Source organism: Cottoperca gobio, unplaced genomic scaffold (assembly GCF_900634415.1).
Source record: "Cottoperca gobio unplaced genomic scaffold, fCotGob3.1 fCotGob3_491arrow_ctg1, whole genome shotgun sequence".
Taxonomy (NCBI): domain Eukaryota; kingdom Metazoa; phylum Chordata; class Actinopteri; order Perciformes; family Bovichtidae; genus Cottoperca; species Cottoperca gobio.
Genome location: NW_021167038.1, coordinates 55,040 through 78,277, shown reverse-complemented (window position 1 = coordinate 78,277; position 23,238 = coordinate 55,040). Strand labels below are relative to the sequence as shown.

General features: G+C 42.4%; 1 protein-coding gene across 2 annotated transcripts; it reads left to right on the top strand.

The window, feature by feature from the left end:
• Positions 1–387: 387 nt before the first annotated feature.
• mvp (major vault protein) lies at positions 388–15,100 on the top strand. 2 transcript variants are annotated; one of them, XM_029428191.1, is made up of 18 exons: positions 388–496; positions 2,534–2,708; positions 2,886–3,081; positions 3,177–3,300; positions 3,405–3,536; positions 5,064–5,158; positions 5,475–5,711; positions 6,796–6,921; positions 8,533–8,754; positions 9,417–9,652; positions 10,124–10,321; positions 10,577–10,721; positions 11,099–11,310; positions 11,642–11,758; positions 12,841–12,967; positions 13,064–13,252; positions 14,038–14,195; positions 14,718–15,100. In XM_029428191.1, the coding sequence occupies exons 2-17, from the start codon at positions 2,548–2,550 to the stop codon at positions 14,155–14,157; spliced, it is 2,637 nt and encodes an 878-aa protein (XP_029284051.1). In that variant the 5' UTR covers positions 388–496; positions 2,534–2,547; the 3' UTR covers positions 14,158–14,195; positions 14,718–15,100. The 2 variants fall into 2 exon arrangements, with proteins under 2 accessions (XP_029284051.1, XP_029284050.1); XM_029428190.1 differs by having other exon boundaries at positions 14,038–15,100.
• The last annotated feature ends 8,138 nt before the right edge of the window (positions 15,101–23,238 follow it).

Below are 23,238 nucleotides of genomic sequence, written 5' to 3'. Positions count from 1 at the left end.
TTTGTTATTCCTTTTAAATTTCCACATCTTTTTGACTTGTTTCTTTTTCTATTTATCCTTATATTTCCAAAATGTTTTACTTTTATTTATTTATTTTTATCTTTTATTTCCACTTTTTGTATTTTGTTATATCCTGCACTTTTTGTTGCAGTTAATTGAGTTAATTTATATTTGATTCACTTTTGCACCCTTCAAAATAAAAGCAGCTCCCAGAGCAGCCAGCAGATGCTGCTCTGTGTGTGCGCTCTGTCTCGCTACATGCACAACACAGGTTCACACTTCTTACGTAAGTGAAACGTAAATGACGCAGACACGTTTGAAGTCTTTGAGAGAACTTCTGACGCAGCTCTGCGGCAGTGCGAGTCGATAAACCACGTGACGATCCGTTTCCCGGTAGATCCGCCCCGCACCCCCCCCCCCCCCCCCCCAGGTTACTTTGACGTCTCAGTCTGTTCCGCCTCCCGCACACACTGCTGCTGATCCTCACGGGGACGAGGTAAGAACACACCCCTCTGTTGCTGGCAGAACTCCGCTCTAAAATCTCCCATTTTAAAAACTACGTTACTTATCGGCAAAGATTAGCTTGATAGAATACAATTTAAGATGTTTTCTGAATGAGTAGCATCCTAACTACAAATCGGCTTGTGTCTGATACACCGAGCAGAACTAAATCCAACAAATGTCAACTTTAACAACTGTTTGTCTTCTAATTCCCTGCGTTCTTGTACCAACATGGCTTAGGCGTCAACCAGTGGACAGGAGCGTTTTCTACATTAGAATTTAGGTTTATGTGAAACTAGAGCTGCTTCGTGTCTATTAATGGACGCCGTAGTGAACACAGCTTCCTATTGATTCCCAAAATATTTCAGTCAATGTTCTGTCAGGCGTAAACACTGCCTAACAAGGAAGGCCACGTTAAATGTATAGGTTTGTAATGGGAGTTTGGTATTGGGTCTTCAGAATTTATTACTAGGAAGTTGCAACAGCCAAGTCAGCTGTGTGGGTGTGTGTAGGTGTGTGTAGGTGTGTGTGGGTGTGTGTGGGTGTAGGACTAAGATTAAACAGAGTGTATATGTGAATATCTGGGAGTGACTGCAGTTAAGGTCTGAGCTTCATGTTGTTCCTGCAGACTCATCCAGGAAGGAGGAGGAGGGAGGGGCCGAGACATTTTACATCTTTGTTTACTGAGCTTTTGTTTGTCTCTTTGTCATAACCTCATGTTTGAAATATGACTTCTTTTTTAACTTGATCCATAATTTAGAACCATAATCTATAAAGTGGGCGAGTCACAGCAGAAGTTTAACCCCATAATATTATAATTATAAATAATAAAAAGTATCTATATATTTATCTACCATTCCTTTTTAATTGTAATTGTGTAATGATGTTGTCGCTTACTTTGACACACAATCCTTCCTACAACGTATACAGTAAGATATTCTATATTGTATTTATATCGTCTGTTTTCTGATTGTGTCTTTATGACGTCCAATACATTTCATTGTTGTGTGTCTACGTGTGACTCGAGTCATCCGGATGCTTAATTAACCTTCATTATACCTTATTGTTGTTCTTCTACAAACCCTAAAGAGAAGTTGTTAAATGCTTTCTAAAGAAGCTTTACTTAAAACATCAAAGTGCAAAAGAAACGCAATATAAAGGACATTTAAATACAATTAAAACAGCCAAGAGCATAAAACCAACAGGCAGTGGAAAACCAGTTTCCTGTTGCAGAGCGACACGATCGCACCAAAGTCCAAAGTTTTACAGCTTCTCCGCCTTGATTTGTGCTCCGTGTGGAAACACCACGAGGAAAGTGAATCAAATCGTTCCAGCTGGAAACTTTAGACATTTACAAAAAGGAGAAGATGTGGTCACGCTGGGAGAACGTGGTGACCCCCCCACAGCTCAGATTTCAGACCAACATAAAGAGATGACGTCTGTTTGATACTTCACACTTAGTTTATGCAATTGTGTTGGATGTTGAATAAATTAATAAAATACATTATTTTTGATAATCCCAGAAGTGAACGGGTGTTCAAACATGTTATTTATTTTTTAACTTATTATTATTATTATTATTATTATTATTATTATTATTATTATTATTATTATCATTATTATAATAATAATAATAATCTTTTTTTATAAAGATTATAATAATAATAATAATAATAATCTTTATAAATAAAGATTATTATAAAATAATAATAATGAAAAATAATCAAACTTTTTCTTGTTTTAACTTTTTGAATGCGTTTTTTAGAAGCGATCATTTCAACAGAGGAATAATTATTGATTCATTAAATTGTTCTCGATGAGTTTGTCTAGTAAAGCCAAACTCCCACTTTGGATTAAAATGTGTTTTCATTTCTTTATATCTGAAACTGTTTTAAAACATAAAGTTTTATAAAGTTTAGAGCTAAAACCTTTAGTCTTAACTATTTTAATATTCAATAAATCCTTGAAGTCATTTTTTATGTTAAACTGTAAAAGTTCGTCTTCATTTAAACGTCGTTTCTTCTGTCGGCAGTATTTAGTTGGATCATGTCTCAGGGAGGAAACCGCAGACCGGAGTTTGAGGGGCTGGTGGAGGCGTCGATCATCCGCATCCCCCCCCATCATTACATCCACGTGCTGGACCAGAACACCAACATCGCCCGCGTGGAGATCGGACCGCTCACTTACATCCGGCAGGACAACGAGAGGTCGGACAAACTCTGACGTTTAGAAACATTTACACATCTTAAATTTCAAAATATATGTAAAAAGAACATAATAAAGATATGATAAGATATTAAAACAATAGTTGATGTTAGACGTAAGTGTTATATTTAAAAGTAATATTGAAATATATTCAGAGTATGGATCTCCTTTCCTCTCAGAGTGCTGTTTGTGCCGGTTCGGATGATCATGGTGCCGCCGCGTCACTACTGCGTGGTCATCAACCCCGTGGCCCGCGATGTTGACAATCAGGTCCTCTTCGACCAATCAGGGCAGGCCAAACTTCGCCACGCCGACCTGGAGATCCGCCTGACGCAGGAGCCGTTCCCCCTGTACCCCGGAGAGGAGGTCCAACAGGTCTGCACACACACACACACACACACACACACACACACACACACACACACACACACACACACACACACGTGTAACACGTAGTGTTTGTGTTCCAGGACGTGACTCCGCTGCAGATCGTGTATCCCGACACGGCACTGCGTCTTCAGGCTCTGCTGGACTTTGAGGAGGAGGGAGGAGAGAAGAGAGTGGCCGGAGACGAGTGGCTGTTTGAAGGACCAGGTGTGTTTTTAATCAACATTAAATACTTTATATAATTGAAGCACACGGAGCTGCAGGTGTGTGTACAAGTGGAGATTTCAGACTGTAGTGTGTCTTCACATCAGGGACCTACATCCCCAGGAAGGAGGTCGCCGTGTTGGAGACCATCAAGGCCACGGTGATCCGAGAGAACCAGGCCATCAGACTGAGGGCTCGCAAGGTGGGAGTGGACCGAGGGGGTGTCCGCAGGGTCACAGGTAACACACACACACACACACACACGCACACACACAAATACAAAGAATGATTTTGAAAATCATGACTTATTAACTTAATGACACTAAAGAGGTTTATTGGCAACTAGGTTTCCACTTACAAGGAATTTGCATAAAATAAACATTTAAAATAAAATAAAGGCAAAGTCAAGAACATAAATATACAACACAGGACTGATGACACCATGACAGGTGAGAGAGGAAACGTTACCTTCAGGGACATTACACATTTCTCTGTCTCACTACATATACAACACAGGACTGATGACACCATGACAGGAGAGAGGAAACGTTACCTTCAGGAACATTACACATGTCTCTGTCTCACTACATATACAACACAGGACTGATGACACCATGACAGGAGAGAGAGGAAACGTTACCTTCAGGAACATTACACATGTCTCTGTCTCACTACATATACAACACAGGACTGATGACACCATGACAGGAGAGAGAGGAAACGTTACCTTCAGGGACATTACACATGTCTCTGTCTCACTACATATACAACACAGGACTGATGACACCATGACAGGAGAGAGAGGAAACGTTACCTTCAGGGACATTACACATGTCTCTGTCTCACTACATATACAACACAGGACTGATGACACCATGACAGGAGAGAGAGGAAACGTTACCTTCAGGGACATTACACATGTCTCTGTCTCACTACATATACAACACAGGACTGATGACACCATGACAGGAGAGAGAGGAAACGTTACCTTCAGGGACATTACACATGTCTCTGTCTCACTACATATACAACACAGGACTGATGACACCATGACAGGAGAGAGAGGAAACGTTACCTTCAGGGACATTACACATGTCTCTGTCTCACTACATATACAACACAGGACTGATGACACCATGACAGGAGAGAGAGGAAACGTTACCTTCAGGGACATTACACATGTCTCTGTCTCACTACATATACAACACAGGACTGATGACACCATGACAGGAGAGAGAGGAAACGTTACCTTCAGGAACATTACACATGTCTCTGTCTCACTACATATACAACACAGGACTGATGACACCATGACAGGAGAGAGAGGAAACGTTACCTTCAGGGACATTACACATGTCTCTGTCTCACTACATATACAACACAGGACTGATGACACCATGACAGGAGAGAGAGGAAACGTTACCTTCAGGGACATTACACATGTCTCTGTCTCACTACATATACAACACAGGACTGATGACACCATGACAGGAGAGAGAGGAAACGTTACCTTCAGGGACATTACACATGTCTCTGTCTCACTACATATACAACACAGGACTGATGACACCATGACAGGAGAGAGAGAAATGTTACCTTCAGAAATTGTTAACTCTAAAATCTACCCAACATAACTTTCCCAGATTATTATTATTGTTATTATTTATTTATTTTACTTTCTTTTTTTTTTAGGTTTTTTAAAATATTTAATTTTGTGCCCTGAAAACTGAGATTTGAGATGTTTTGATTGGACGGCTGTGTTTCAGGTGAGGAGTGGCTGGTCAGTAAGGTGGGGGCGTACCTTCCAGGTGCACACGAAGAAGTCCTCGACATCGTGAACGCCTTCATCCTGACGGACAAGGTGTGTCAGAACACGAGCGTTACCTCATGTTCAGATGTTCTTTTGCTTTTTATTTATTTTTTATACAAATTGCTCGTATTCAAACAGAAATATGTAGTTTTCTCGTTTCTGCCACTTTGAGTTTAATCCAATAAACCAAACGTGTGCAGCGTTCTGTTTCTGAACAAACCTGTGATGATGATGATGATGATGATGATGATGATGATATTAGTGCGGCCTCGTCTGTATCTGCAGCGGCTTTGAACACAATCAAAAGACATAAAAATGTTTTCTGGTGTTTGTGTTTTATAAAAGCGTCTCTTGTGCGTCTCCTCAGAAAGCGCTTCATGTTCGCGCCCTGCGGCCCTTTAAAGACGCCGGCGGGCGGGACCGCCGCACGGGGGAGGAGTGGCTGGTCACTATGGCCGACAGGGAGGCTCACATCCCCTCTGTGGCGGAGGAGGTGGTGGGGGTGGTGGATGTGACCACTCTGAGCAGCAGGCAGTACTGTGTGATCCTGGACCCGGTCGGACATGACGGGAAGCCTCAGCTGGGGCAGAAGAGGGTGGTGAAGGTGAGGATCCGTCACGCTTCCAGTTCTCTACCAACAAAACTAATTCTGCTCATAAAATCAAAAACTTTCTCATCTTTCGTACGATTTCCATCATTATTTTGTCAGCAAAAAACAGAAACCGGACAAAAGGAACATTTCAGTGTGATTAATTAAGGACTTGGTTGTTGAATTAGTGCCATTAAATCTGTGTTCTGCAGTTTGTGTATCTTTGTTTTCACGGACAGAAATAAAGCAGCTGAAATATGAGAAAATGATTCTAGTTTATTTTAAGATGGAGTGCTTCTCTATAATATTTTAATAATCACTTATTTCAAAAGATTTGTCTTTGTAGTCGAGTTTTTACTTTAAATACTAATAATGTAGTTTTAAGCTTCTTCAAGTAGAATTTGTGACATTTTATCGTTCGTATAAAAGTCTTCTTCTCTTACTAACGTTGGATCATCGTCGTTCCAACTAAGACTAGATCTTTATCTTCATTCAGCATGACCAACATGACCAACATGACCAACATGACCAACATGACCAACATGGCCAACATGACCAACATGACCAACATGACCAACATGGCCAACATGGCCAACATGGCCAACATGGCCAACATGGCCAACATGGCCAACATGGCCAACATGGCCAACACAACATGACCAACATGGCCAACATGGCCAACATGACCAACATGACCAACATGGCCAACATGACCAACATGGCCAACATGGCCAACATGACCAACATGGCCAACATGACCAACATGACCAACATGGCCAACATGACCAACATGACCAACATGACCAACATGACCAACATGACCAACATGGCCAACATGGCCAACATGGCCAACATGAACATACAAGTAAAGTTGGTAAACAAAAAGTTAAAGGAAATAAAAACAAGATCAAGCGACTTCTTTTCTAAAGATCATCAACTTTCACAAGTCCACAGAATATGTTGTGTTTCTGCTAAGGGGCGTTTATGATGCATAAAACTTTAAAGCCACTAATACTCTATATATTATATACTTCAGTTTCTGTACTGCAGCTACTTGTTCTCTCCAGATCTTATAACTTCTTTTCCTTCTTTCTGTCAGGGTGAGCGCTCCTTTTTCCTGCAGCCGGGTGAGCACCTTGAACAGGGCATCCAGGACGTGTACGTGCTGTCGGAGGAGGAGGGTCTGGTGCTGAGAGCGGTGGAGGCGTTCAAAGACACCGAGGAGGTGAGGAGAGAAGAAATACTCATATTTCACTTCAGAAAAAGTAGAAATACTCTGTTACAAGTAAAAGTCCTGCATTCATAATGTTACTTCAGGAAAAGTATTAGCATCAGCAATGTGCTAATGAATTATAATTATTAATGTGTTCATCACTTTAATGTTGCGTTAATTACTAAATTAACAGTACAAAAGTATTAAAGCATCAAAATACCAAAAGTAAAGTAATTCATTCTGCATAATAATACATATTATTGTATTATAATTATTGATGAGTTTCCCCCTGAGGATCAATAACGTTTTATCTTTGTCATAATATTTAATCATTTATTAGTTGAGTATATTTAGTTATTAATCTGAATCAAAGTGCAAAGTAATCACATAAAAGTAGTGAAGTATAACGTGCAGTACTTCCCTCTGAGATGAAGACCGTTATAATAATAAAATAAAGAAGCAGGAAATGGAAATACTTGAGTACTTGTAGTTTTACACTAACTTATTATCCACCTCTGACTGATTTAAATGCAAATAAACTATTTAAACTAAACTTTTTTAGATAAACATTTTTTACATTTAAAGTGCTTAAAGCAGGTTAATTTATCTCTAAATCTAATCTCTATGAATCCCTCCAGACACCTGAAGGCAGCAGGACACAGTTTGATGATTCAATAGCCAGATTGCTGTTTCATTCCTGTCAGTTCATTTACCTGGTGAAACATTATGCAGACGACACCACGCAGCTACTCACACATGCTGGCCAAGGACTGCTCATGTTTATGAATCACCACACCCTCTGATCTATATTTATCTTGTTGCCTTTTCTTCAGAAAGGCTTCAGACCTTTTTGTTTCTGCTCTTTAAAGTGTGAAATGTTTCTTTGAGGGAGTTACTGGTCAGAGGAATGAAGGGAGCGGCCGGCGTAACTTTGAGTCGAGTCATACTTCTTTTATTTGCTTTCTGAGGGTTTGTGAAGCTCGTCTTGTCCAACCGGTTGATCACAGAACCGTGATAAGTAAAACAAAGAAGAGGTGTGTCTGCATGAAAGACTCTGCAGATCCTTTCAGCCTGGTATGAGGTGAAGTCAGAGGATTGTCTCTGCTCTCGCTGGTTTAAAGCTTGGACCACGCCTCACGTCACTGACTGCGTGGTTAGAGGTGAGCTCTGCTGCAAATGGAGGGTATCGCAGGTCTTTGTGGGAAAAGAGAAGAAAGACCAGGAGAGTATTGAGATTCAGTTCATGCATTAAAACTAGTAACAACACAAAAACACCAGATGAAGTCTTATCACGAGTCAGACGTCAGTGAGGCACCGTCTTCCCTTCCTAACCATCTAAACTTTATACCCCGACTCTTTTCTTCTCTCTTCTTTCCTTTAACTCAAACCCTGCCATCCCTTCATTATCACTTCTCCACTCTTGTGTTTTCCTCCGCCTTTTTGAAATTTCCACTTTTGGTTAAATTTTTCTCTCAGTGCCCCCCTCCCACCCCCTCTCCTCCTTCTCCTCCTCCTCCTCTTTGTCTTCCTCCCTCTCCTCCCTCTCCTCCACCGCTCCAATGCATCGCCACGTTAACCCTTCTCTCCCTCCTCCACCTCTCTGTCCCCCGTTCTCTCTGCCAGCGCCAAGAGGAAGAGGATGAGGAAGAGGAGGAAGAGCTGATACAGGAGAGGGCAAAGCGCGCGCGGAGGAGCGGTGTCTTCCGTCGCCCTGGAGACCGCTGGATGCTGCGCGGTCCCATCGAGTACGTCCCCCCCGCCAATGTGGAGGTGGCGCTGAGACGACAGGCCATCCCATTGGACGAGAACGAGGGCATCTACGTCAGGGACATAAAAACTGGAAAGGTACGAGTCAGATACACTCTTGAAAGGAACATACAAATGTCAGCTGTGAGGATTGTTTATAACCTCAGAAGAAGAAGAAGCTTTTGTTTTTGGTTCAGTTTGTTGGTTCGTCTGCACGATTACAGAAAAACTACTGAACTGAGTTTGATCTGTTGAGTTTGTCCCAAAGGTTGAACTGGTTTCACACCGATAGTCAAATCTGATGCTTTAGATGATTGAGAAACTGTGGACATTAGTTGGACTGGATGCAGGGGCTCCATCCAGAAACTTGTATTTATTCTAATTCAAATGTTGTTCTGCTCTAGAAACTAAACTGCACATTCGTTTATTAATCGATTATTGTTTGGTCAATAAAATGTTTTCTTAAAGTTTAAGGGGACTTATTCGAATATTAAGTTTAGTCCAGAGTACAGAAGATATTCCGTTTACTGTCACAGAACATAACCATAAGGCAGGGCCGTTTCATAACTTAAATAATGCGCGTGTTCGCCTCCTGATCCACTGGAACGACTTCTTTCTCGTTGTGCTTCATCCTTCCACCAAGTTTCAGGAAAATCGGGCCAGAAGTTTTTCCGTAATCCATCAGACAAACAAACATCGACTAATCTAAAATGTAGACGATGGATCTGGGCTCGGCTCACCTGTGTCTCGCTGCCTCTCAGGTGCGTGCAGTGATCGGTCATACCTACATGCTGACTCAGGATGAGGAGTTGTGGCAGAAGGAGCTTCCTGCCAACGTCGAGGCTCTGCTGGCGTCTCCTCTGGACCCGCTGGCCGACCGCTCGGACAGGACCAGAACCGGACAGGGCCCGCCGAGGGACAGGACCAGGGTGGTCTCGTACAGGGTCCCCCACAACGCTGCTATCCAGGTCTACGACTACAGAGAGAAGAAGGCCAGGTGGGACTTAGGTTTCCTGTGCTGATAGAGTTCGATGGCCGACAAGGACCGACGCGCTACAACAACCCAAACATTCCCATTATATATTCTATTACATATTCTATAAATTCATTATATTTATATATATATATATATATATATATATTTTATTTTATTTTATTTTATATATTTTATTGTTATATAATTTCAGATTATTGCAGAAAGTAAAGTGGTGTTTTTAAACTGCATGGTTTCTGAAGCTGCAGCACATTTCTCTTGATGCAGGAGTCATGGCCCAACAATAATACATATGTTATCAAATGATCGATGTGTGTATCTGTAAGTGAAGTGATGGTTTCACAATGTTAGTCGACTCTAATGTTGAAACGTGTACGTATTACAACGTGTTCTGTCCCGATGTGACTGCGTTGGTCCTTGCGGGCCACCGTAGCGGAGCGACGTGCGGCTGATCTGCTGACGTGTTGCCTTCAGGGTGTTGTTCGGACCGGAGATGGTGATGTTGGGACCTGACGAGCAGTTCACCGTGCTGTCGCTGTCCGGAGACAAACCAAAGAGGGCCAACGTCATCAAGGCCATCTGCCTCCTGCTGGGGCCCGACTTCTTCACCGACATCATCATCATCGAGACGGCCGACCACGCCCGCCTGCAGCTGCAGCTGTCCTACAACTGGTAACTGTGCAAGAACATGCAGTTACTGCGAGCAGCACGCGGCCCTTTGCTTTCACTAACAACCTCCTGAGTGTTACAAGACATACCGTTTACACACACACACACACTAACACATACACACAATCACACACACTAACACGTACACACACTAACACACACACTAACACATACACTAACACACACACTAACACACACACACTAACACACACACACACACTCACACTCACACACACTAAACGTGTGGTTTTGTCTCAGGCACTTTGACGTGACGTCTCCGGTGAGCTCTGCAGATGCATCAGCTCTGTTTTCGGTCCCTGACTTCGTTGGAGACGCCTGTAAAGCCGTCGCCTCTCGAGTGCGAGGAGCCGTCGCCTCCGTGCAGTTTGACGATTTCCACAAGGTTTGAATTTCACGGTTCATCACTTTATTTATCGAGTCATGTTTTACTAACACTGTGGAGAAGTCCTGCAATGAAAATATAGTTAAAGTTTTACAAATATATTATTACTTATTAACATTTTTACTAAAACATTAACATTGTTAATATTATTGATACTTATCATTAGACATAACTATAAAATATACAGTATATATATTAAATATTGTAAAAACTGTTGGAGTTCAGACTATATATATATATATATATATATATATATATATATATATATATATATATATATATATATATATATATATATATATATATATATATATATATATATATATATATATATATATATATATATATATAATGTCTAAGATCTTTGTTGTTTGCAGAACTCCAACCGGATCATCTGCTCGTCTGTGTTCGGGTTCGATGAGAAGCTGACGGTGCGTTCCAGCCTTCGCTTCACTCAGAACAAGCTGGTGATCAGTAGCGTGGACATCCAGTCTGTGGAGCCCGTGGACCAGAGGACCAGAGACGCCCTGCAGAAGAGCGTGCAGCTGGCCATCGAGATCACCACCAACTCCCAGGAGGCCGCTGCACGGTACACACACACACACACACACACACAGACACAGATCACTTGGATTGAATAAAGTCAAACATGTAACTAACAGATATCATGAAGCTTCCCCACTTCATGACTCACATCAACACAGTTTATATTACAAGTGTTTAATATGTACATGAGGCGTTATGTAATGTAGCTGTGGAGAGTTTACATCTACACACACAGTTACACACACACACTCTCATGTTCTCATGTTCCTCTCGTCTGACAGAAAACGTGTTCTGGAAGATGAATCGTCCGAAATGAAGCATGAATAAACATGTTTTACACTGTAGTCTCATTGTGTGTGTGTGTGTGTCTGTAGGCACGAGGCAGAGCGCCTGGAGCAGGAGGCCCGGGGGAAGCTGGAGAGACAGAGGATCACCGATCAGGCCGAGGCTGAGAGAGCCAGGCGGGAGCTGCTGGAGCTGGAGGCCCTCAGGTGAAGCTGCTGTAGCCTCAGACTCTGTTACCTGGTGAAGCTGCTGTAGCCTCAGACTCTGTTACCTGGTGAAGCTGCTGTAGCCTCAGACTCTGTTACCTGGTGAAGCTCCTGTAGCCTCAGACTCTGTTACCTGGTGAAGCTCCTGTAGCCTCAGACTCTGTTACCTGGTGAAGCTCCTGTAGCCTCAGACTCTGTTACCTGGTGAAGCTCCTGTAGCCTCAGACTCTGTTACCTGGTGAAGCTCCTGTAGCCTCAGACTCTGTTACCTGGTGAAGCTGCTGTAGCCTCAGACTCTGTTACCTGGTGAAGCTCCTGTAGCCTCAGACTCTGTTACCTGGTGAAGCTCCTGTAGCCTCAGACTCTGTTACCTGGTGAAGCTCCTGTAGCCTCAGACTCTGTTACCTGGTGAAGCTCCTGTAGCCTCAGACTCTGTTACCTGGTGAAGCTGCTGTAGCCTCAGACTCTGTTACCTGGTGAAGCTGCTGTAGCCTCAGACTCTGTTACCTGGTGAAGCTCCTGTAGCCTCAGACTCTGTTACCTGGTGAAGCTGCTGTAGCCTCAGACTCTGTTACCTGGTGAAGCTCCTGTAGCCTCAGACTCTGTTACCTGGTGAAGCTCCTGTAGCCTCAGACTCTGTTACCTGGTGAAGCTCCTGTAGCCTCAGACTCTGTTACCTGGTGAAGCTGCTGTAGCCTCAGACTCTGTTACCTGGTGAAGCTGCTGTAGCCTCAGACTCTGTTACCTGGTGAAGCTCCTGTAGCCTCAGACTCTGTTACCTGGTGAAGCTGCTGTAGCCTCAGACTCTGTTACCTGGTGAAGCTCCTGTAGCCTCAGACTCTGTTACCTGGTGAAGCTGCTGTAGCCTCAGACTCTGTTACCTGGTGAAGCTGCTGTAGCCTCAGACTCTGTTACCTGGTGAAGCTGCTGTAGCCTCAGACTCTGTTACCTGGTGAAGCTGCTGTAGCCTCAGACTCTGTTACCTGTTAACTGTGTAAATACAGTTTTTCTTCAATCCCTGTAACAGAGTATTTGCACGGAGTACTTCTTCCTCTGTTATTAACGCTGTCGTTGTGTTTCAGTGCGGCGGTGGAAAGCACCGGAGCAGCGAAGGCTGAAGCTCAGTCTCGAGCGGAGGCAGCTCGTATTCAGGGAGAGGCGGCGGTCAATGAGGCCAAACTGAAGGCTGAAGCTCAGAGGATCGAGGCGGTACGCACTGACTTCCTGTTTCACCTTTCAACATAAAACTCTCCACACTAGTGGTGGAAGAAGTACTCAGATCTTTAACTTAAGATGTGTGTGTAGGAGGCGGAGCTCCAGCGGCTGTCGAAGGCTCGTGAGCAGGAGCTGAGCTATAAGAAGCAGATGGACGGTCTGGATGTGGAGAAGCAGAAGAGTCTGTCTCACATCGAGAGCGAGCGCTTCAGTCAGCTGGTGGAGAGTCTGGGCAGCGACACGCTGAAGGAGATGGCCAGAGCCGGGCCCGAACTGCAGGTACCAACACTGCTGCTAACACTGCTGCTGCTAACACCACTACTGCTGCTGCTGCTAGCACTACTGCTGCTAACACTGCTAACACTACTGCTGCTAACACTGCTAACACTGCTGCTGCTAACACTACTGCTGCTGCTAACACTACTGCTGCTAACACTACTGCTGCTAACACTACTGCTGCTAACACTACTGCTGCTAACACTGCTAACACTGCTGCTGCTAACACTGCTAACACTGCTGCTGCTAACACTGCTAACACTGCTGCTGCTAACACTGCTAACACTGCTGCTGCTAACACTGCTAACACTGCTGCTGCTAACACTACTGCTGCTGCTAACACTACTGCTGCTGCTAACACTACTACTGCTGCTAACACTACTACTACTGCTGCTAACACTACTACTGCTGCTAACACTACTGCTACTAATACTGCTGCTGCTAACACTGCTAATACTGCTAACACTGCTGCTGCTGCTAATACTACTAACACTGCTACTGCTGCTAACACTACTGCTGCTGCTAATACTGCTAACAGTGCTGATGCTGTTCCAGTCCTCAATGTGATTTTATTGTAGTTTTGTTCTTGTTGAATATTTTGGGGTTTTGGAGGTTGGTGAGACACTTAAAGACACTTAAAGACATCAGATTGGACTTTAGGGGATTGTGATGGACATATTTCACTGTTTTCTAACATTTCAGAGCCCAGATCCATCAGTGCATTCATTAGAAATGAAGATATTCACTAGTTGTAGCCCTGATATCCACCACAACTTCTGTTCCTCCAGGTGAAAATGCTGCAGGCTCTGGGGCTGAAGTCCACCCTCATCACAGACGGGTCGTCACCCATCAACCTCTTCACCACTGCCAACGGCCTGCTGGGGGCGCTGCCGGGACAGGGACAGTGAGGAGGAAGAAGAAGGGAGCGGGAACACCGTGTCCAAAAGTAAACCTCCACAGATACTCATCTTTCTGACTGACACTTTAGTGTTTCTGATGGCCGACTTTAAAGCAATAAAATGTGCCTTTAGATTTAAAGATGCACTTCATGGGTTTGTTAAAGCTCCATAAATCTCCCAGATCCCGTAGATGTTTCAAACCTCCACCTTAAGTGTAACAAAACCAGGCAGTGCATCTTTAAAATCAACTATTTTCATCCCCAGATCACTAAATTCTAAATCACATGACGTCCTCTGATAATATTAGTTTATATTGTTTATATTTTCTAACCAGGACTGTCCCGATGTTAACTGCACGATTATAGTGGCCAAAAGAATTCCCGATAACGATATCATCCAGATATCTATAGAAAATAAGAAATGAAATAATGTTCTCAGTCAAATTCATCTTTAACTTTGTTTTTGTTTGTCAATTGTTTTTCCATGTACTCTGTACGTTACTACCTGATCCCGTCTGTTCTACTTTAATACGCTCGTTTCTGCCTCACCTGACTGATGTGTGATTACAGGTGAAAGTCCTTTAAAATGTCCAACCAGACGAGGTCAGTGAAGATGTTTATCAGCCTCTTTCAGGAGAACCTTTGCACCTGGAGCTCTTGGAAAAGAGAATCCGAGGTTTACTTTTGGACAGAAAAGCAGCATGAAGACATGTCCTGTGTGTCAGTGAAACGTTTAAACAAAGCTGTGCTGCAAGTGAAGAAGAACTGGACCCTTTGTTTAGTCGTATAATGTGACGCCAAAGAGTCCTGTTTTCTGTTGCACCTGTAGAAAGAGAAGTGAGCAGTTACTGCTGATGTTGGTCCATCTGTGAGTGCTGCTGGAACAACAGTTGCTCTTGTTTCTACGTGTGTGTGTGTGTGTGAAGCCATTAAAATGCTGCTGCTGCTCACTGCTTCTGTCTCTGTATCAACATCAAACCCTGGTTGTAGGTTTTAGACGTCACGTCTTCACTTTTCTGTCAGATTCAGGTCAAAGGTCATCAGACATTTACATCTGACTTTCTTTCAACGGAGAAAAAGTGTTTGATTAATAAGACAAAAATAAATGTGACAGAATGCAGCTGCGTTAATGCAGATTAAGTTTTTATTTTACATGTAGTAAGAGTAATAAAGTGTGTCTCAAAGGTCTCAATTCTTATCCTGCTAGACCTGAGCGCAGCATTTGACACGATCGACCATGACATCCTAATTAATCGTCTAGAAAAACTGGTTGGTCTTTCTGACTGTGTATTAAACTGGTTCAGAACATATATCAAAGGGAGAAAGTATTTTGTCAGGCTTGGAGATCATGTGTCAGAGAAGCATGATGCCCACTTTGGAGTTCCACAAAGGAGCTGCCTCGGTCCATTACTGTTCTCTCTATATGGCTACGATGGCCAGCATGTTTGGCAGCACATACATCTGTGAGAGCAACTTCTCTACAATGAAGCGTCAAATGAAGCGAGAGAAACAGACTGACAGATGAGACACTGTTCATCTCATGCAGATCAGATGTACACATGTTGATGTGACATTCAGTGTACAAAAGTGTCTCATTAAGATGTACAGCTGAGCTGGGGGGGGGAGGGTCAGTTGGAGAACAATGCATGCTTGTTTTATGGTTTATGGTTTTATGTAATGGAATATGAGGGAAGAGTAGAAGTACAATAAAAAGATGAATATTAGTTGTTAAACTCAGTGTTGGTGTTTGTTTACATTGCGTTATGAGGCCTCATTTGCATATGAAATAATAAATCACTCAGGAATGCAGATGATCTGTTTGTGTGAAGATAATTAATAATCTAATTAAATGAGTTGAAGAATTAGGACTACTAAATGCATCTGATATGAAAAATAGAAAGTTCCATAGTCATGAGTCGCTATAGTTGGCTATTTAAATGATGGGTTATAGTACCCTACTGATGGAAGTGCAGGGTCACAAAGTGGCCCTCTGGTAGACAGGACACATGTTTTGAGGCCCATCCCTGAGTTAAAGTAGAACGAGTAGAACCCTGTTTATGTAGAACACATTGAAGCAGTCAGCACCGCCCTCTGGTGGCTTTCACCAGACCTGCAGGCAGCAGAGGACCCTGCACTTACTCTCAGTGGAGAGATTATATCTCCTCACTGGGAACGCCTCAGGACCCCCCAGTCGGAGCTGGAGGATGTGGCCCGGAGAAGGGAAGATTGGGGTTCCTTACTGGAGCTGCTGCCCCCGCGACCCGTTTGTGTTGAAGGGTTCAGCTCTGTGCTAACAGTTAGCTGTTTGTGTTGTAGGGTTTACCTCAGTGCTAACAGTTAGCTGTTTGTGTTGTAGGGTTTACCTCAGTGCTAACAGTTAGTTGTTTGCCACCGTGTTCAGGATCACAACAGTAGCTAACATGCTAACTATGCTAACCATTATGGAGCTGATTCAGAATGAAATCTTAAGAAATCAAATGAAGCTCTTTTGACGAAGCATACAATGACAGAATCTGCTAAAGCAGTGTAATGTTCATTCTTCACTGCAGTAAAAGTATCAATACTACCATGTAAAATACTTTACTTTGCTTACTTTGTTAGTAAAGTTCTGCTCAGGTAAAAGTACACAGCTATTACCAGCTTAATGTACTTAAAGTACCAAACGTAAAAGTACACAGTGCAGTAAAATGTAAAAGTGTTTTATTATAATATTTGATTTTCTTACTGGTGCGTTCAGGTGTAAGCTGCACTTTACTGTTTAGATCTGTATTATATGGAGCTGCAATGATTATTTTCTTTATTGAACAACCTGCTGATATTTTCTTGGTTATTCAATGAATTCATTGATTTATGGAATTTTACAATAAATATCTTTAAAAGCTTCTCAAAATGATATTTCTTCCCTCATACTCTGAGCCAGAGTTGAACTAGTTGTTAGTCAGTTGAGCTATGTATTAGCTAGTTGAGGAAGTTGTAGGCTAGTTATTAACTAGTTGACCTACTTGTAAGCTACTTGAACTAGTTGTCAGCAAGTTTCAAGGCAGTTGATCTAATTGTAAGATAGGTGAGCTAGTTGTACATGAATCATTATTTGTCATTGGACTCAGTACAATGAACATCTGTTAAGTGATTCTTCAGCAATTACATTAAAATACTAGTTATAAACTAGTTGACCTAGTTGTAAGCTAATTGAGCCAGATGTGAGCTAGTTGTAAACTATGTTTAAGCTAGTTGAGCCAGTTGTCAGCAAGTTCTGGTAATTGCAAGCAAGTCGAGCTAGTTGTTCATTTGGGCCAGTTGTAAGTTAGTTGTGAAACTAGTTATTGGCTAGTTGAGCTAGCATTTAGCTAGTTGAACTAGTTCAAAGTTAATTTAGCTAGTTAAAGGCTAGTTGTGCTAGTAGTAAGCCTACGCTAGTTGAAAGCTTGTTTTAGATTAGTTGAGCTAGTTTACTTAGCTCTACTTGAGCTAATCTAGTTGATCTAGTAGTCAGACAGTGGAAAATTAGTTAGTATTATAAGTTAGTTGAGCAGGTTGAGCTAGTTTAAAGCTAATTATAAAATAGCTAAGCTTGTTGTAAGCAAGTTGAGCTAGTTGTAAGCTAATTGAACTAGTTCTGAGCATGTTTAGCTAATTGTAGGCTCATTCAACTAGTTTTAAGCATGTTTAGCTAGTTGTAAGCCAGTAGTAAGCTACTTAGAAATGAGTTGAGCCAGTTTTAAGACGGGTAAGCAAGTTGAGCTAGTTATCAACTAGTTGACCTAGCTTCAACTCGTTGACCTAGTTCTTAGCGAGCAGGGCTAGTTGTAGGATAGTTGTAAACCAGATGTAAGGTAGTTCTTAACTTTTTGAGGTAATTCAGAGAGTTGAGATAGTTGTAGGCTAGTTGAGTTAGTTTTAAGCTAGTTAAACTAGTTGTAAGATTGTTGTAAGTCATTTTAACTAGTAGGTTCGTTGAGCCAGTTATAAAATAGTTGAACCAAGCTAGTTATAAGCTAGTCAGTGTTTCCCCTAGGTTTACTGCTTTGGGGTGGGTGCTGATCGTGCGACGGGGGGGTGCTGACCGTACCGTACGACGGGGGGAAGTGCGTGGCACGTGTGTGTGTGTGTGTGTGTGTGTCGGGAGCGCCCTTCGCAAAAGTTCTATTTCAAGTTTTATTTGTCATATGTAGGTTAACACAGGGTCAACGGTACAATGAAATGTGTGCGAGAGAGACAGCATGTCAGCTCAGCAAAATCATCAAAATGAAATTATATATATTTATATATATGAAATATTTTAAAATAAGTACTATATACAATTGAGTTAAACAATAATAACAAAAAACGTATGTACATATATGAAGAAAAGGGGGGTTGTGCAGTACAATAAATAATAATAATATTTATTTATATGTAGTGCAGACAGTGAGTGTGTCTGGAGGTTGAGAAGCCTGATGGTAGAAACTGTCCCTGAGTCTGGAGATGCTGCAGCTCCTGTATCGTCTGCTGACGGTAACAAGGAGAACAGTCTGCTGGTGTCTCTGGTCCTTTGTGATGCTTTGTGCCTTCTGGAGGCACCGCTGGTGGAAAATGTCCTGAATGGCCGGGAGACTGTTGTTAATGGTGTGCTGTGCCGCCTCCACCGCTCTCTGAAGCGATGTGCGGCTGTGAGCAGAACAGTTCCCGTACCAGACCGTGAGGCAAGCTCTCGATGGTTCCTCTGTAGAGGTGTGTGAGGATGCTGGTGTTCATGCCAAACTTCCTCAGTCTTCTCAGGAAATAGAGCTGCTGACGAGCTTTCTTGGTCATTGTGTCCGTGTGGAGTGTCCAGGAGAGGTCCTCAGTGATGTGCACACCGAGGAACTTAAAGCTGCTGACCCTTTCAACCTCAGCAACACCGACATGGATGGGGAGGTGTCCACCCCCCTTCTGTCTCCTGTAGTCAGCGGTCATCTCTTTAGTCTTGCTGACGTTAAGAGAGAGGTTATTTTCCTGACACCAGCTGTGCAGTATCTTCCTGCACAAAGTAAACACTGAAGCGTGCACATAAATTAGATATACATAAGTGTTTAGTTTATTTAATAAAACACGTGGAAGCTAAAGAAAGTTATGCTAGCGCTAGCATTGCGCCAGCTATGACCTCTGTTGAGACGGGCGAGGCCGGGCAGTGGGAAGCAGGCTCGGAGGAAATCCTGATTGCCATAGGCCAGGGGTCAGGAACCTATGGCTCTTTCGATAACGCGATATGGCTCGCAGACATATTTTAACATGATTAACAAGTAATAAATAATTATATTGTGTCATTTTAAATCTACTGCTGCACAAACAGTAGACCGGGGGTGTCAAACTCAATCACAGAGAGGGCCAACATTAAAAACTGGGACTACGTTTCCTTCTGCATCCGAGTCTCCCACAGAAAGCTCTCACTGCATCACACATGTCCGTGATCACACGGCCCTGAAGCTGCAGGTTTAACAGTGAGATGCTTCGTTATGTCGCACAAACAGTCCGGCTCACATCGTCCCAGAGATCTGTGGTGTCTTTCCCTTTGCTTTCCAAAAGGTTTCATTCCATTCACACATTTAGATACTTCCTCAAATGTCTTTTCCCGTGGTTGTGCCATGCATTGATTTAATTACCAAAACCGGCGGGCCAGTTATGACAGACATATGATATTTTCTCGCGGGCCGAATATACTTGCTTTGAGTTTGACATCCGTGCAGTAAACACTGAAACGTGCTCATAAATGAGATAAATAACGTAAGCATTTAAATCAAATCAAATCAAATCAAATTTATTTGATTTGATTTGATTTGATTTAAACGCATCATCCGGATGATGAGTTAGTAACATACATTTACATAATGCATACAGATAGAGAGGGAGAAGAAGAGAGGGAGGGGAGGAGAGAGGAAGAGAAGGAAGAGAGCAGAGAGGTGTCCCCCGGCAGTCTAAGCCTATAGCAGCATAACTAGGGGCTGATCCAAGGCAAGCCTGAGCCAGCCCTAACTATAAACTTTATCAAAAAGGAAAGTCTTTAGCCTGCTCTTAAATGTGGAGAGTGTGTCTGCCTCCCGAACACAAACTGGAAGCTGGTTCCACTGGAGAGGAGCTTGATAGCTGAAGGCTCTGGCTCCCATTGTACTCTTAGAGACTCTAGGAACCACAAGTAACCCTGCAGTCTGGGAGCGCAATGCTCTAGTTGGTTTATAAGGTACTATGAGATCTTTAAGATATGCTGGAGCCTGACCTTTAATTGCTTTGTAAGTCAGGAGAAGGATTTTGAATTCTATTCTGTATTTTACCGGGAGCCAGTGCAGAGCAGCTAATACAGGAGTAATATGATCCCGTTTCCTTGTTCTTGTCAATACACGTGCCGCTGCATTTTGGATCAACTGAAGAGTCTTAAGAGACTTTTTGGGACAACCTGATAACAATGAGTTGCAGTAATCCAGCCTTGAAGTAACAAATGCATGGACTAGTTTTTCTGCATCATTTTGAGACAGGATGTTATTTTTGCAATGTTACGTAGATGAAAGAAGGCAGTCCTTGAGATTTGTTTTATGTGGGAGTTAAAAGACAGATCTTGATCAAAGATGACGCCAAGATTCCTTACAGTGGTGCTGGAGGCCAAGTTAATGCCATCCAGAGCTTCTATGTCATTAGAAAATGCGTTTCGGAGGCATTTAGGGCCAAGTATAATAACTTCAGTTTTGTCTGTGGTTAACATCAAGAAGTTGCAGAACATCCAAGTTTTTATGTCCTTAAGGCTTGAAGTTTAGCCAATTGATTGGTTTCATCTGGTTTAATTGATAGATATAATTGGGTATCATCCGCATAGCAATGAAAGTTTATAGAGTGGTTCCTTATAATATTGCCCAAAGGAAGCATATATAAGGTGAATAGAATCGGTCCAAGTACAGAACCCTGCGGAACTCCAAGACTGACTTTGGCTGTCATGGAGGATTTATCGTTAACACATACAAATTTTCATGTTGGCTCTGTGAAAGTCTCCCAAAACAATACACGCAGCCTCAGGGTGTGAATTCTCGAGTCCATTTACCATCATGTACAGTTCGATGAGGGCTGGAGATGTGTCAGCCTGGGGGGTGTAAACAGCTGAGGATGACTGAGCTGGACTCTCTGGAGAGGTAGAAGGCTCTAGCTTTAATGGTCAGCAGCTCCAGAACCGGGGAGCAATGCATTTTTAAAACACAGACGAAGAGTGAACCACAAAGCACCCCCCCCTCTTGACTTGCCTGAGTCCTCTGTTCTGTCTTGTCGGAGAAACCCTCGGGGGTGACGGCACAGTCGGGCAGGCTGTCCTCCAGCCATGTTTCAATGAGCGCCAAAACACAGCAGCTCCTGATGTCCCGTTGGTGTTTAATCCGTGCACGCAGCTCGTCACGTTGCTAGAGGCAGATTTAAAATGGGTGGAGAATGAGAAGAAGGACCTGGCTGACAAACACAAGTGTGCTGGTCCTGGTGCTCAGGTTCTCCCACATTCCTCATATAGAAACTAGATACTGACTGGACAATCTAAATTGTTCACAAATAGCCCAAAAAAAAAAAAAATGTCACTTAAAATTTGATGAACAAAGTCAGTAATATGAATTCACTTTCCCTTTGGGTTTTCTCCTGGTGCTCAGGTTCGCCCACATTCCTATATATTTATATATTTATATATATATATATATATATATATATATATATATATATATATATATAAAAACATTTTGCAAATAAAATCAAGCAAATTTAATTTCACTGTGTCTGCCTCCTTGATAAACATTTTCACTATATTTACATTATTGTAGGATATTTTTACACTTTTATAAAGTGATGGGGAAATATAATAAAAATAAAATAATTCTCAAGATGTTTTGTGTCACTCCCCGTTCTTATTTGTTATATTTTCTGTCTTTGAAGCGTGCAAATGTTTGTTAAAATTAATATATGCATATTATATTTGTATATTACATTTATATTTAAATATGCATATTATATTTATATATTTAATTTATACATGCACATTATATTCATATATTAAACGTATATTTCTATCTGTATATTTGTATATTAAACGTATATTTATTTATGCATATTATATTAAATGTATAGTTAGATTGTGCATGTTGCTGTGTTTTGCCCACTAGAGGTCAGGATTCACTTTCCTTCAGTCCGTTTGTGGATTTTCAAGCTTTTCTAACAACATGCTTCATTTTTAACTCCAGATAATAAAACGCCAAAAACTAAAATGTCTTTAAGTTTCCAAAAATGTGTTTTTTTTGCAGCAGGAACTTCTTCTGGGAGAATGTTCTTCTTCCATGATCCATTATTAGACTGAAATGCATAATTAGTGTTTCTTAAAGTCATGCTGCACTTCTCCCTCCTTCATTAATTCCCTCGTGCGTTTTAATTGAATGAGTATTTGCTGTATTATTCATGCGAATAGACTCATAATAACTCAGGTTCTTAGAATGTTTTATTCTTTTCTGAGGATTGAGTTTATTTCTCTGTAGCAACCTGTTACTTTCTGACATTTAAAGTGTACATCTCTGAGAAGTGGTGAGCAGCACACTGCAGAGGGGAATATACTTTAGTCTGCAGGAACATCTCTCAGCTTCCTGGAGCTTCAGGAGGATTCTGTTCTGCTTCTCTGCGCGTTGGACGCAGCTTGGAGTGGAGCCGCAGCTGCAGGTGATGGTGCACAGACAGCTGCAGGTGATGGTGCACAGGCAGCTGGTGATGGTGCACAGACAGCTGCAGGTGATGGTGCACAGACAGCTGCAGGTGATGGTGCACAGGCAGCTGGTGATGGTGCACAGGCAGCTTCAGGTGATGGTGCACAGGCAGCTTCAGGTGATGGTGCACAGACAGCTTCAGGTGATGGTGCACAGGCAGCTTCAGGTGATGGTGCACAGACAGCTTCAGGTGATGGTGCACAGACAGCTTCAGGTGATGGTGCACAGGCAGCTGCAGGTGATGGTGCACAGACATCTGCAGGTGATGGTGCACAGGCAGCTTCAGGTGATGGTGCACAGACAGCTGCAGGTGATGGTGCACAGACAGCTGCAGGTGATGGTGCACAGGCAGCTTCGTGGTATGG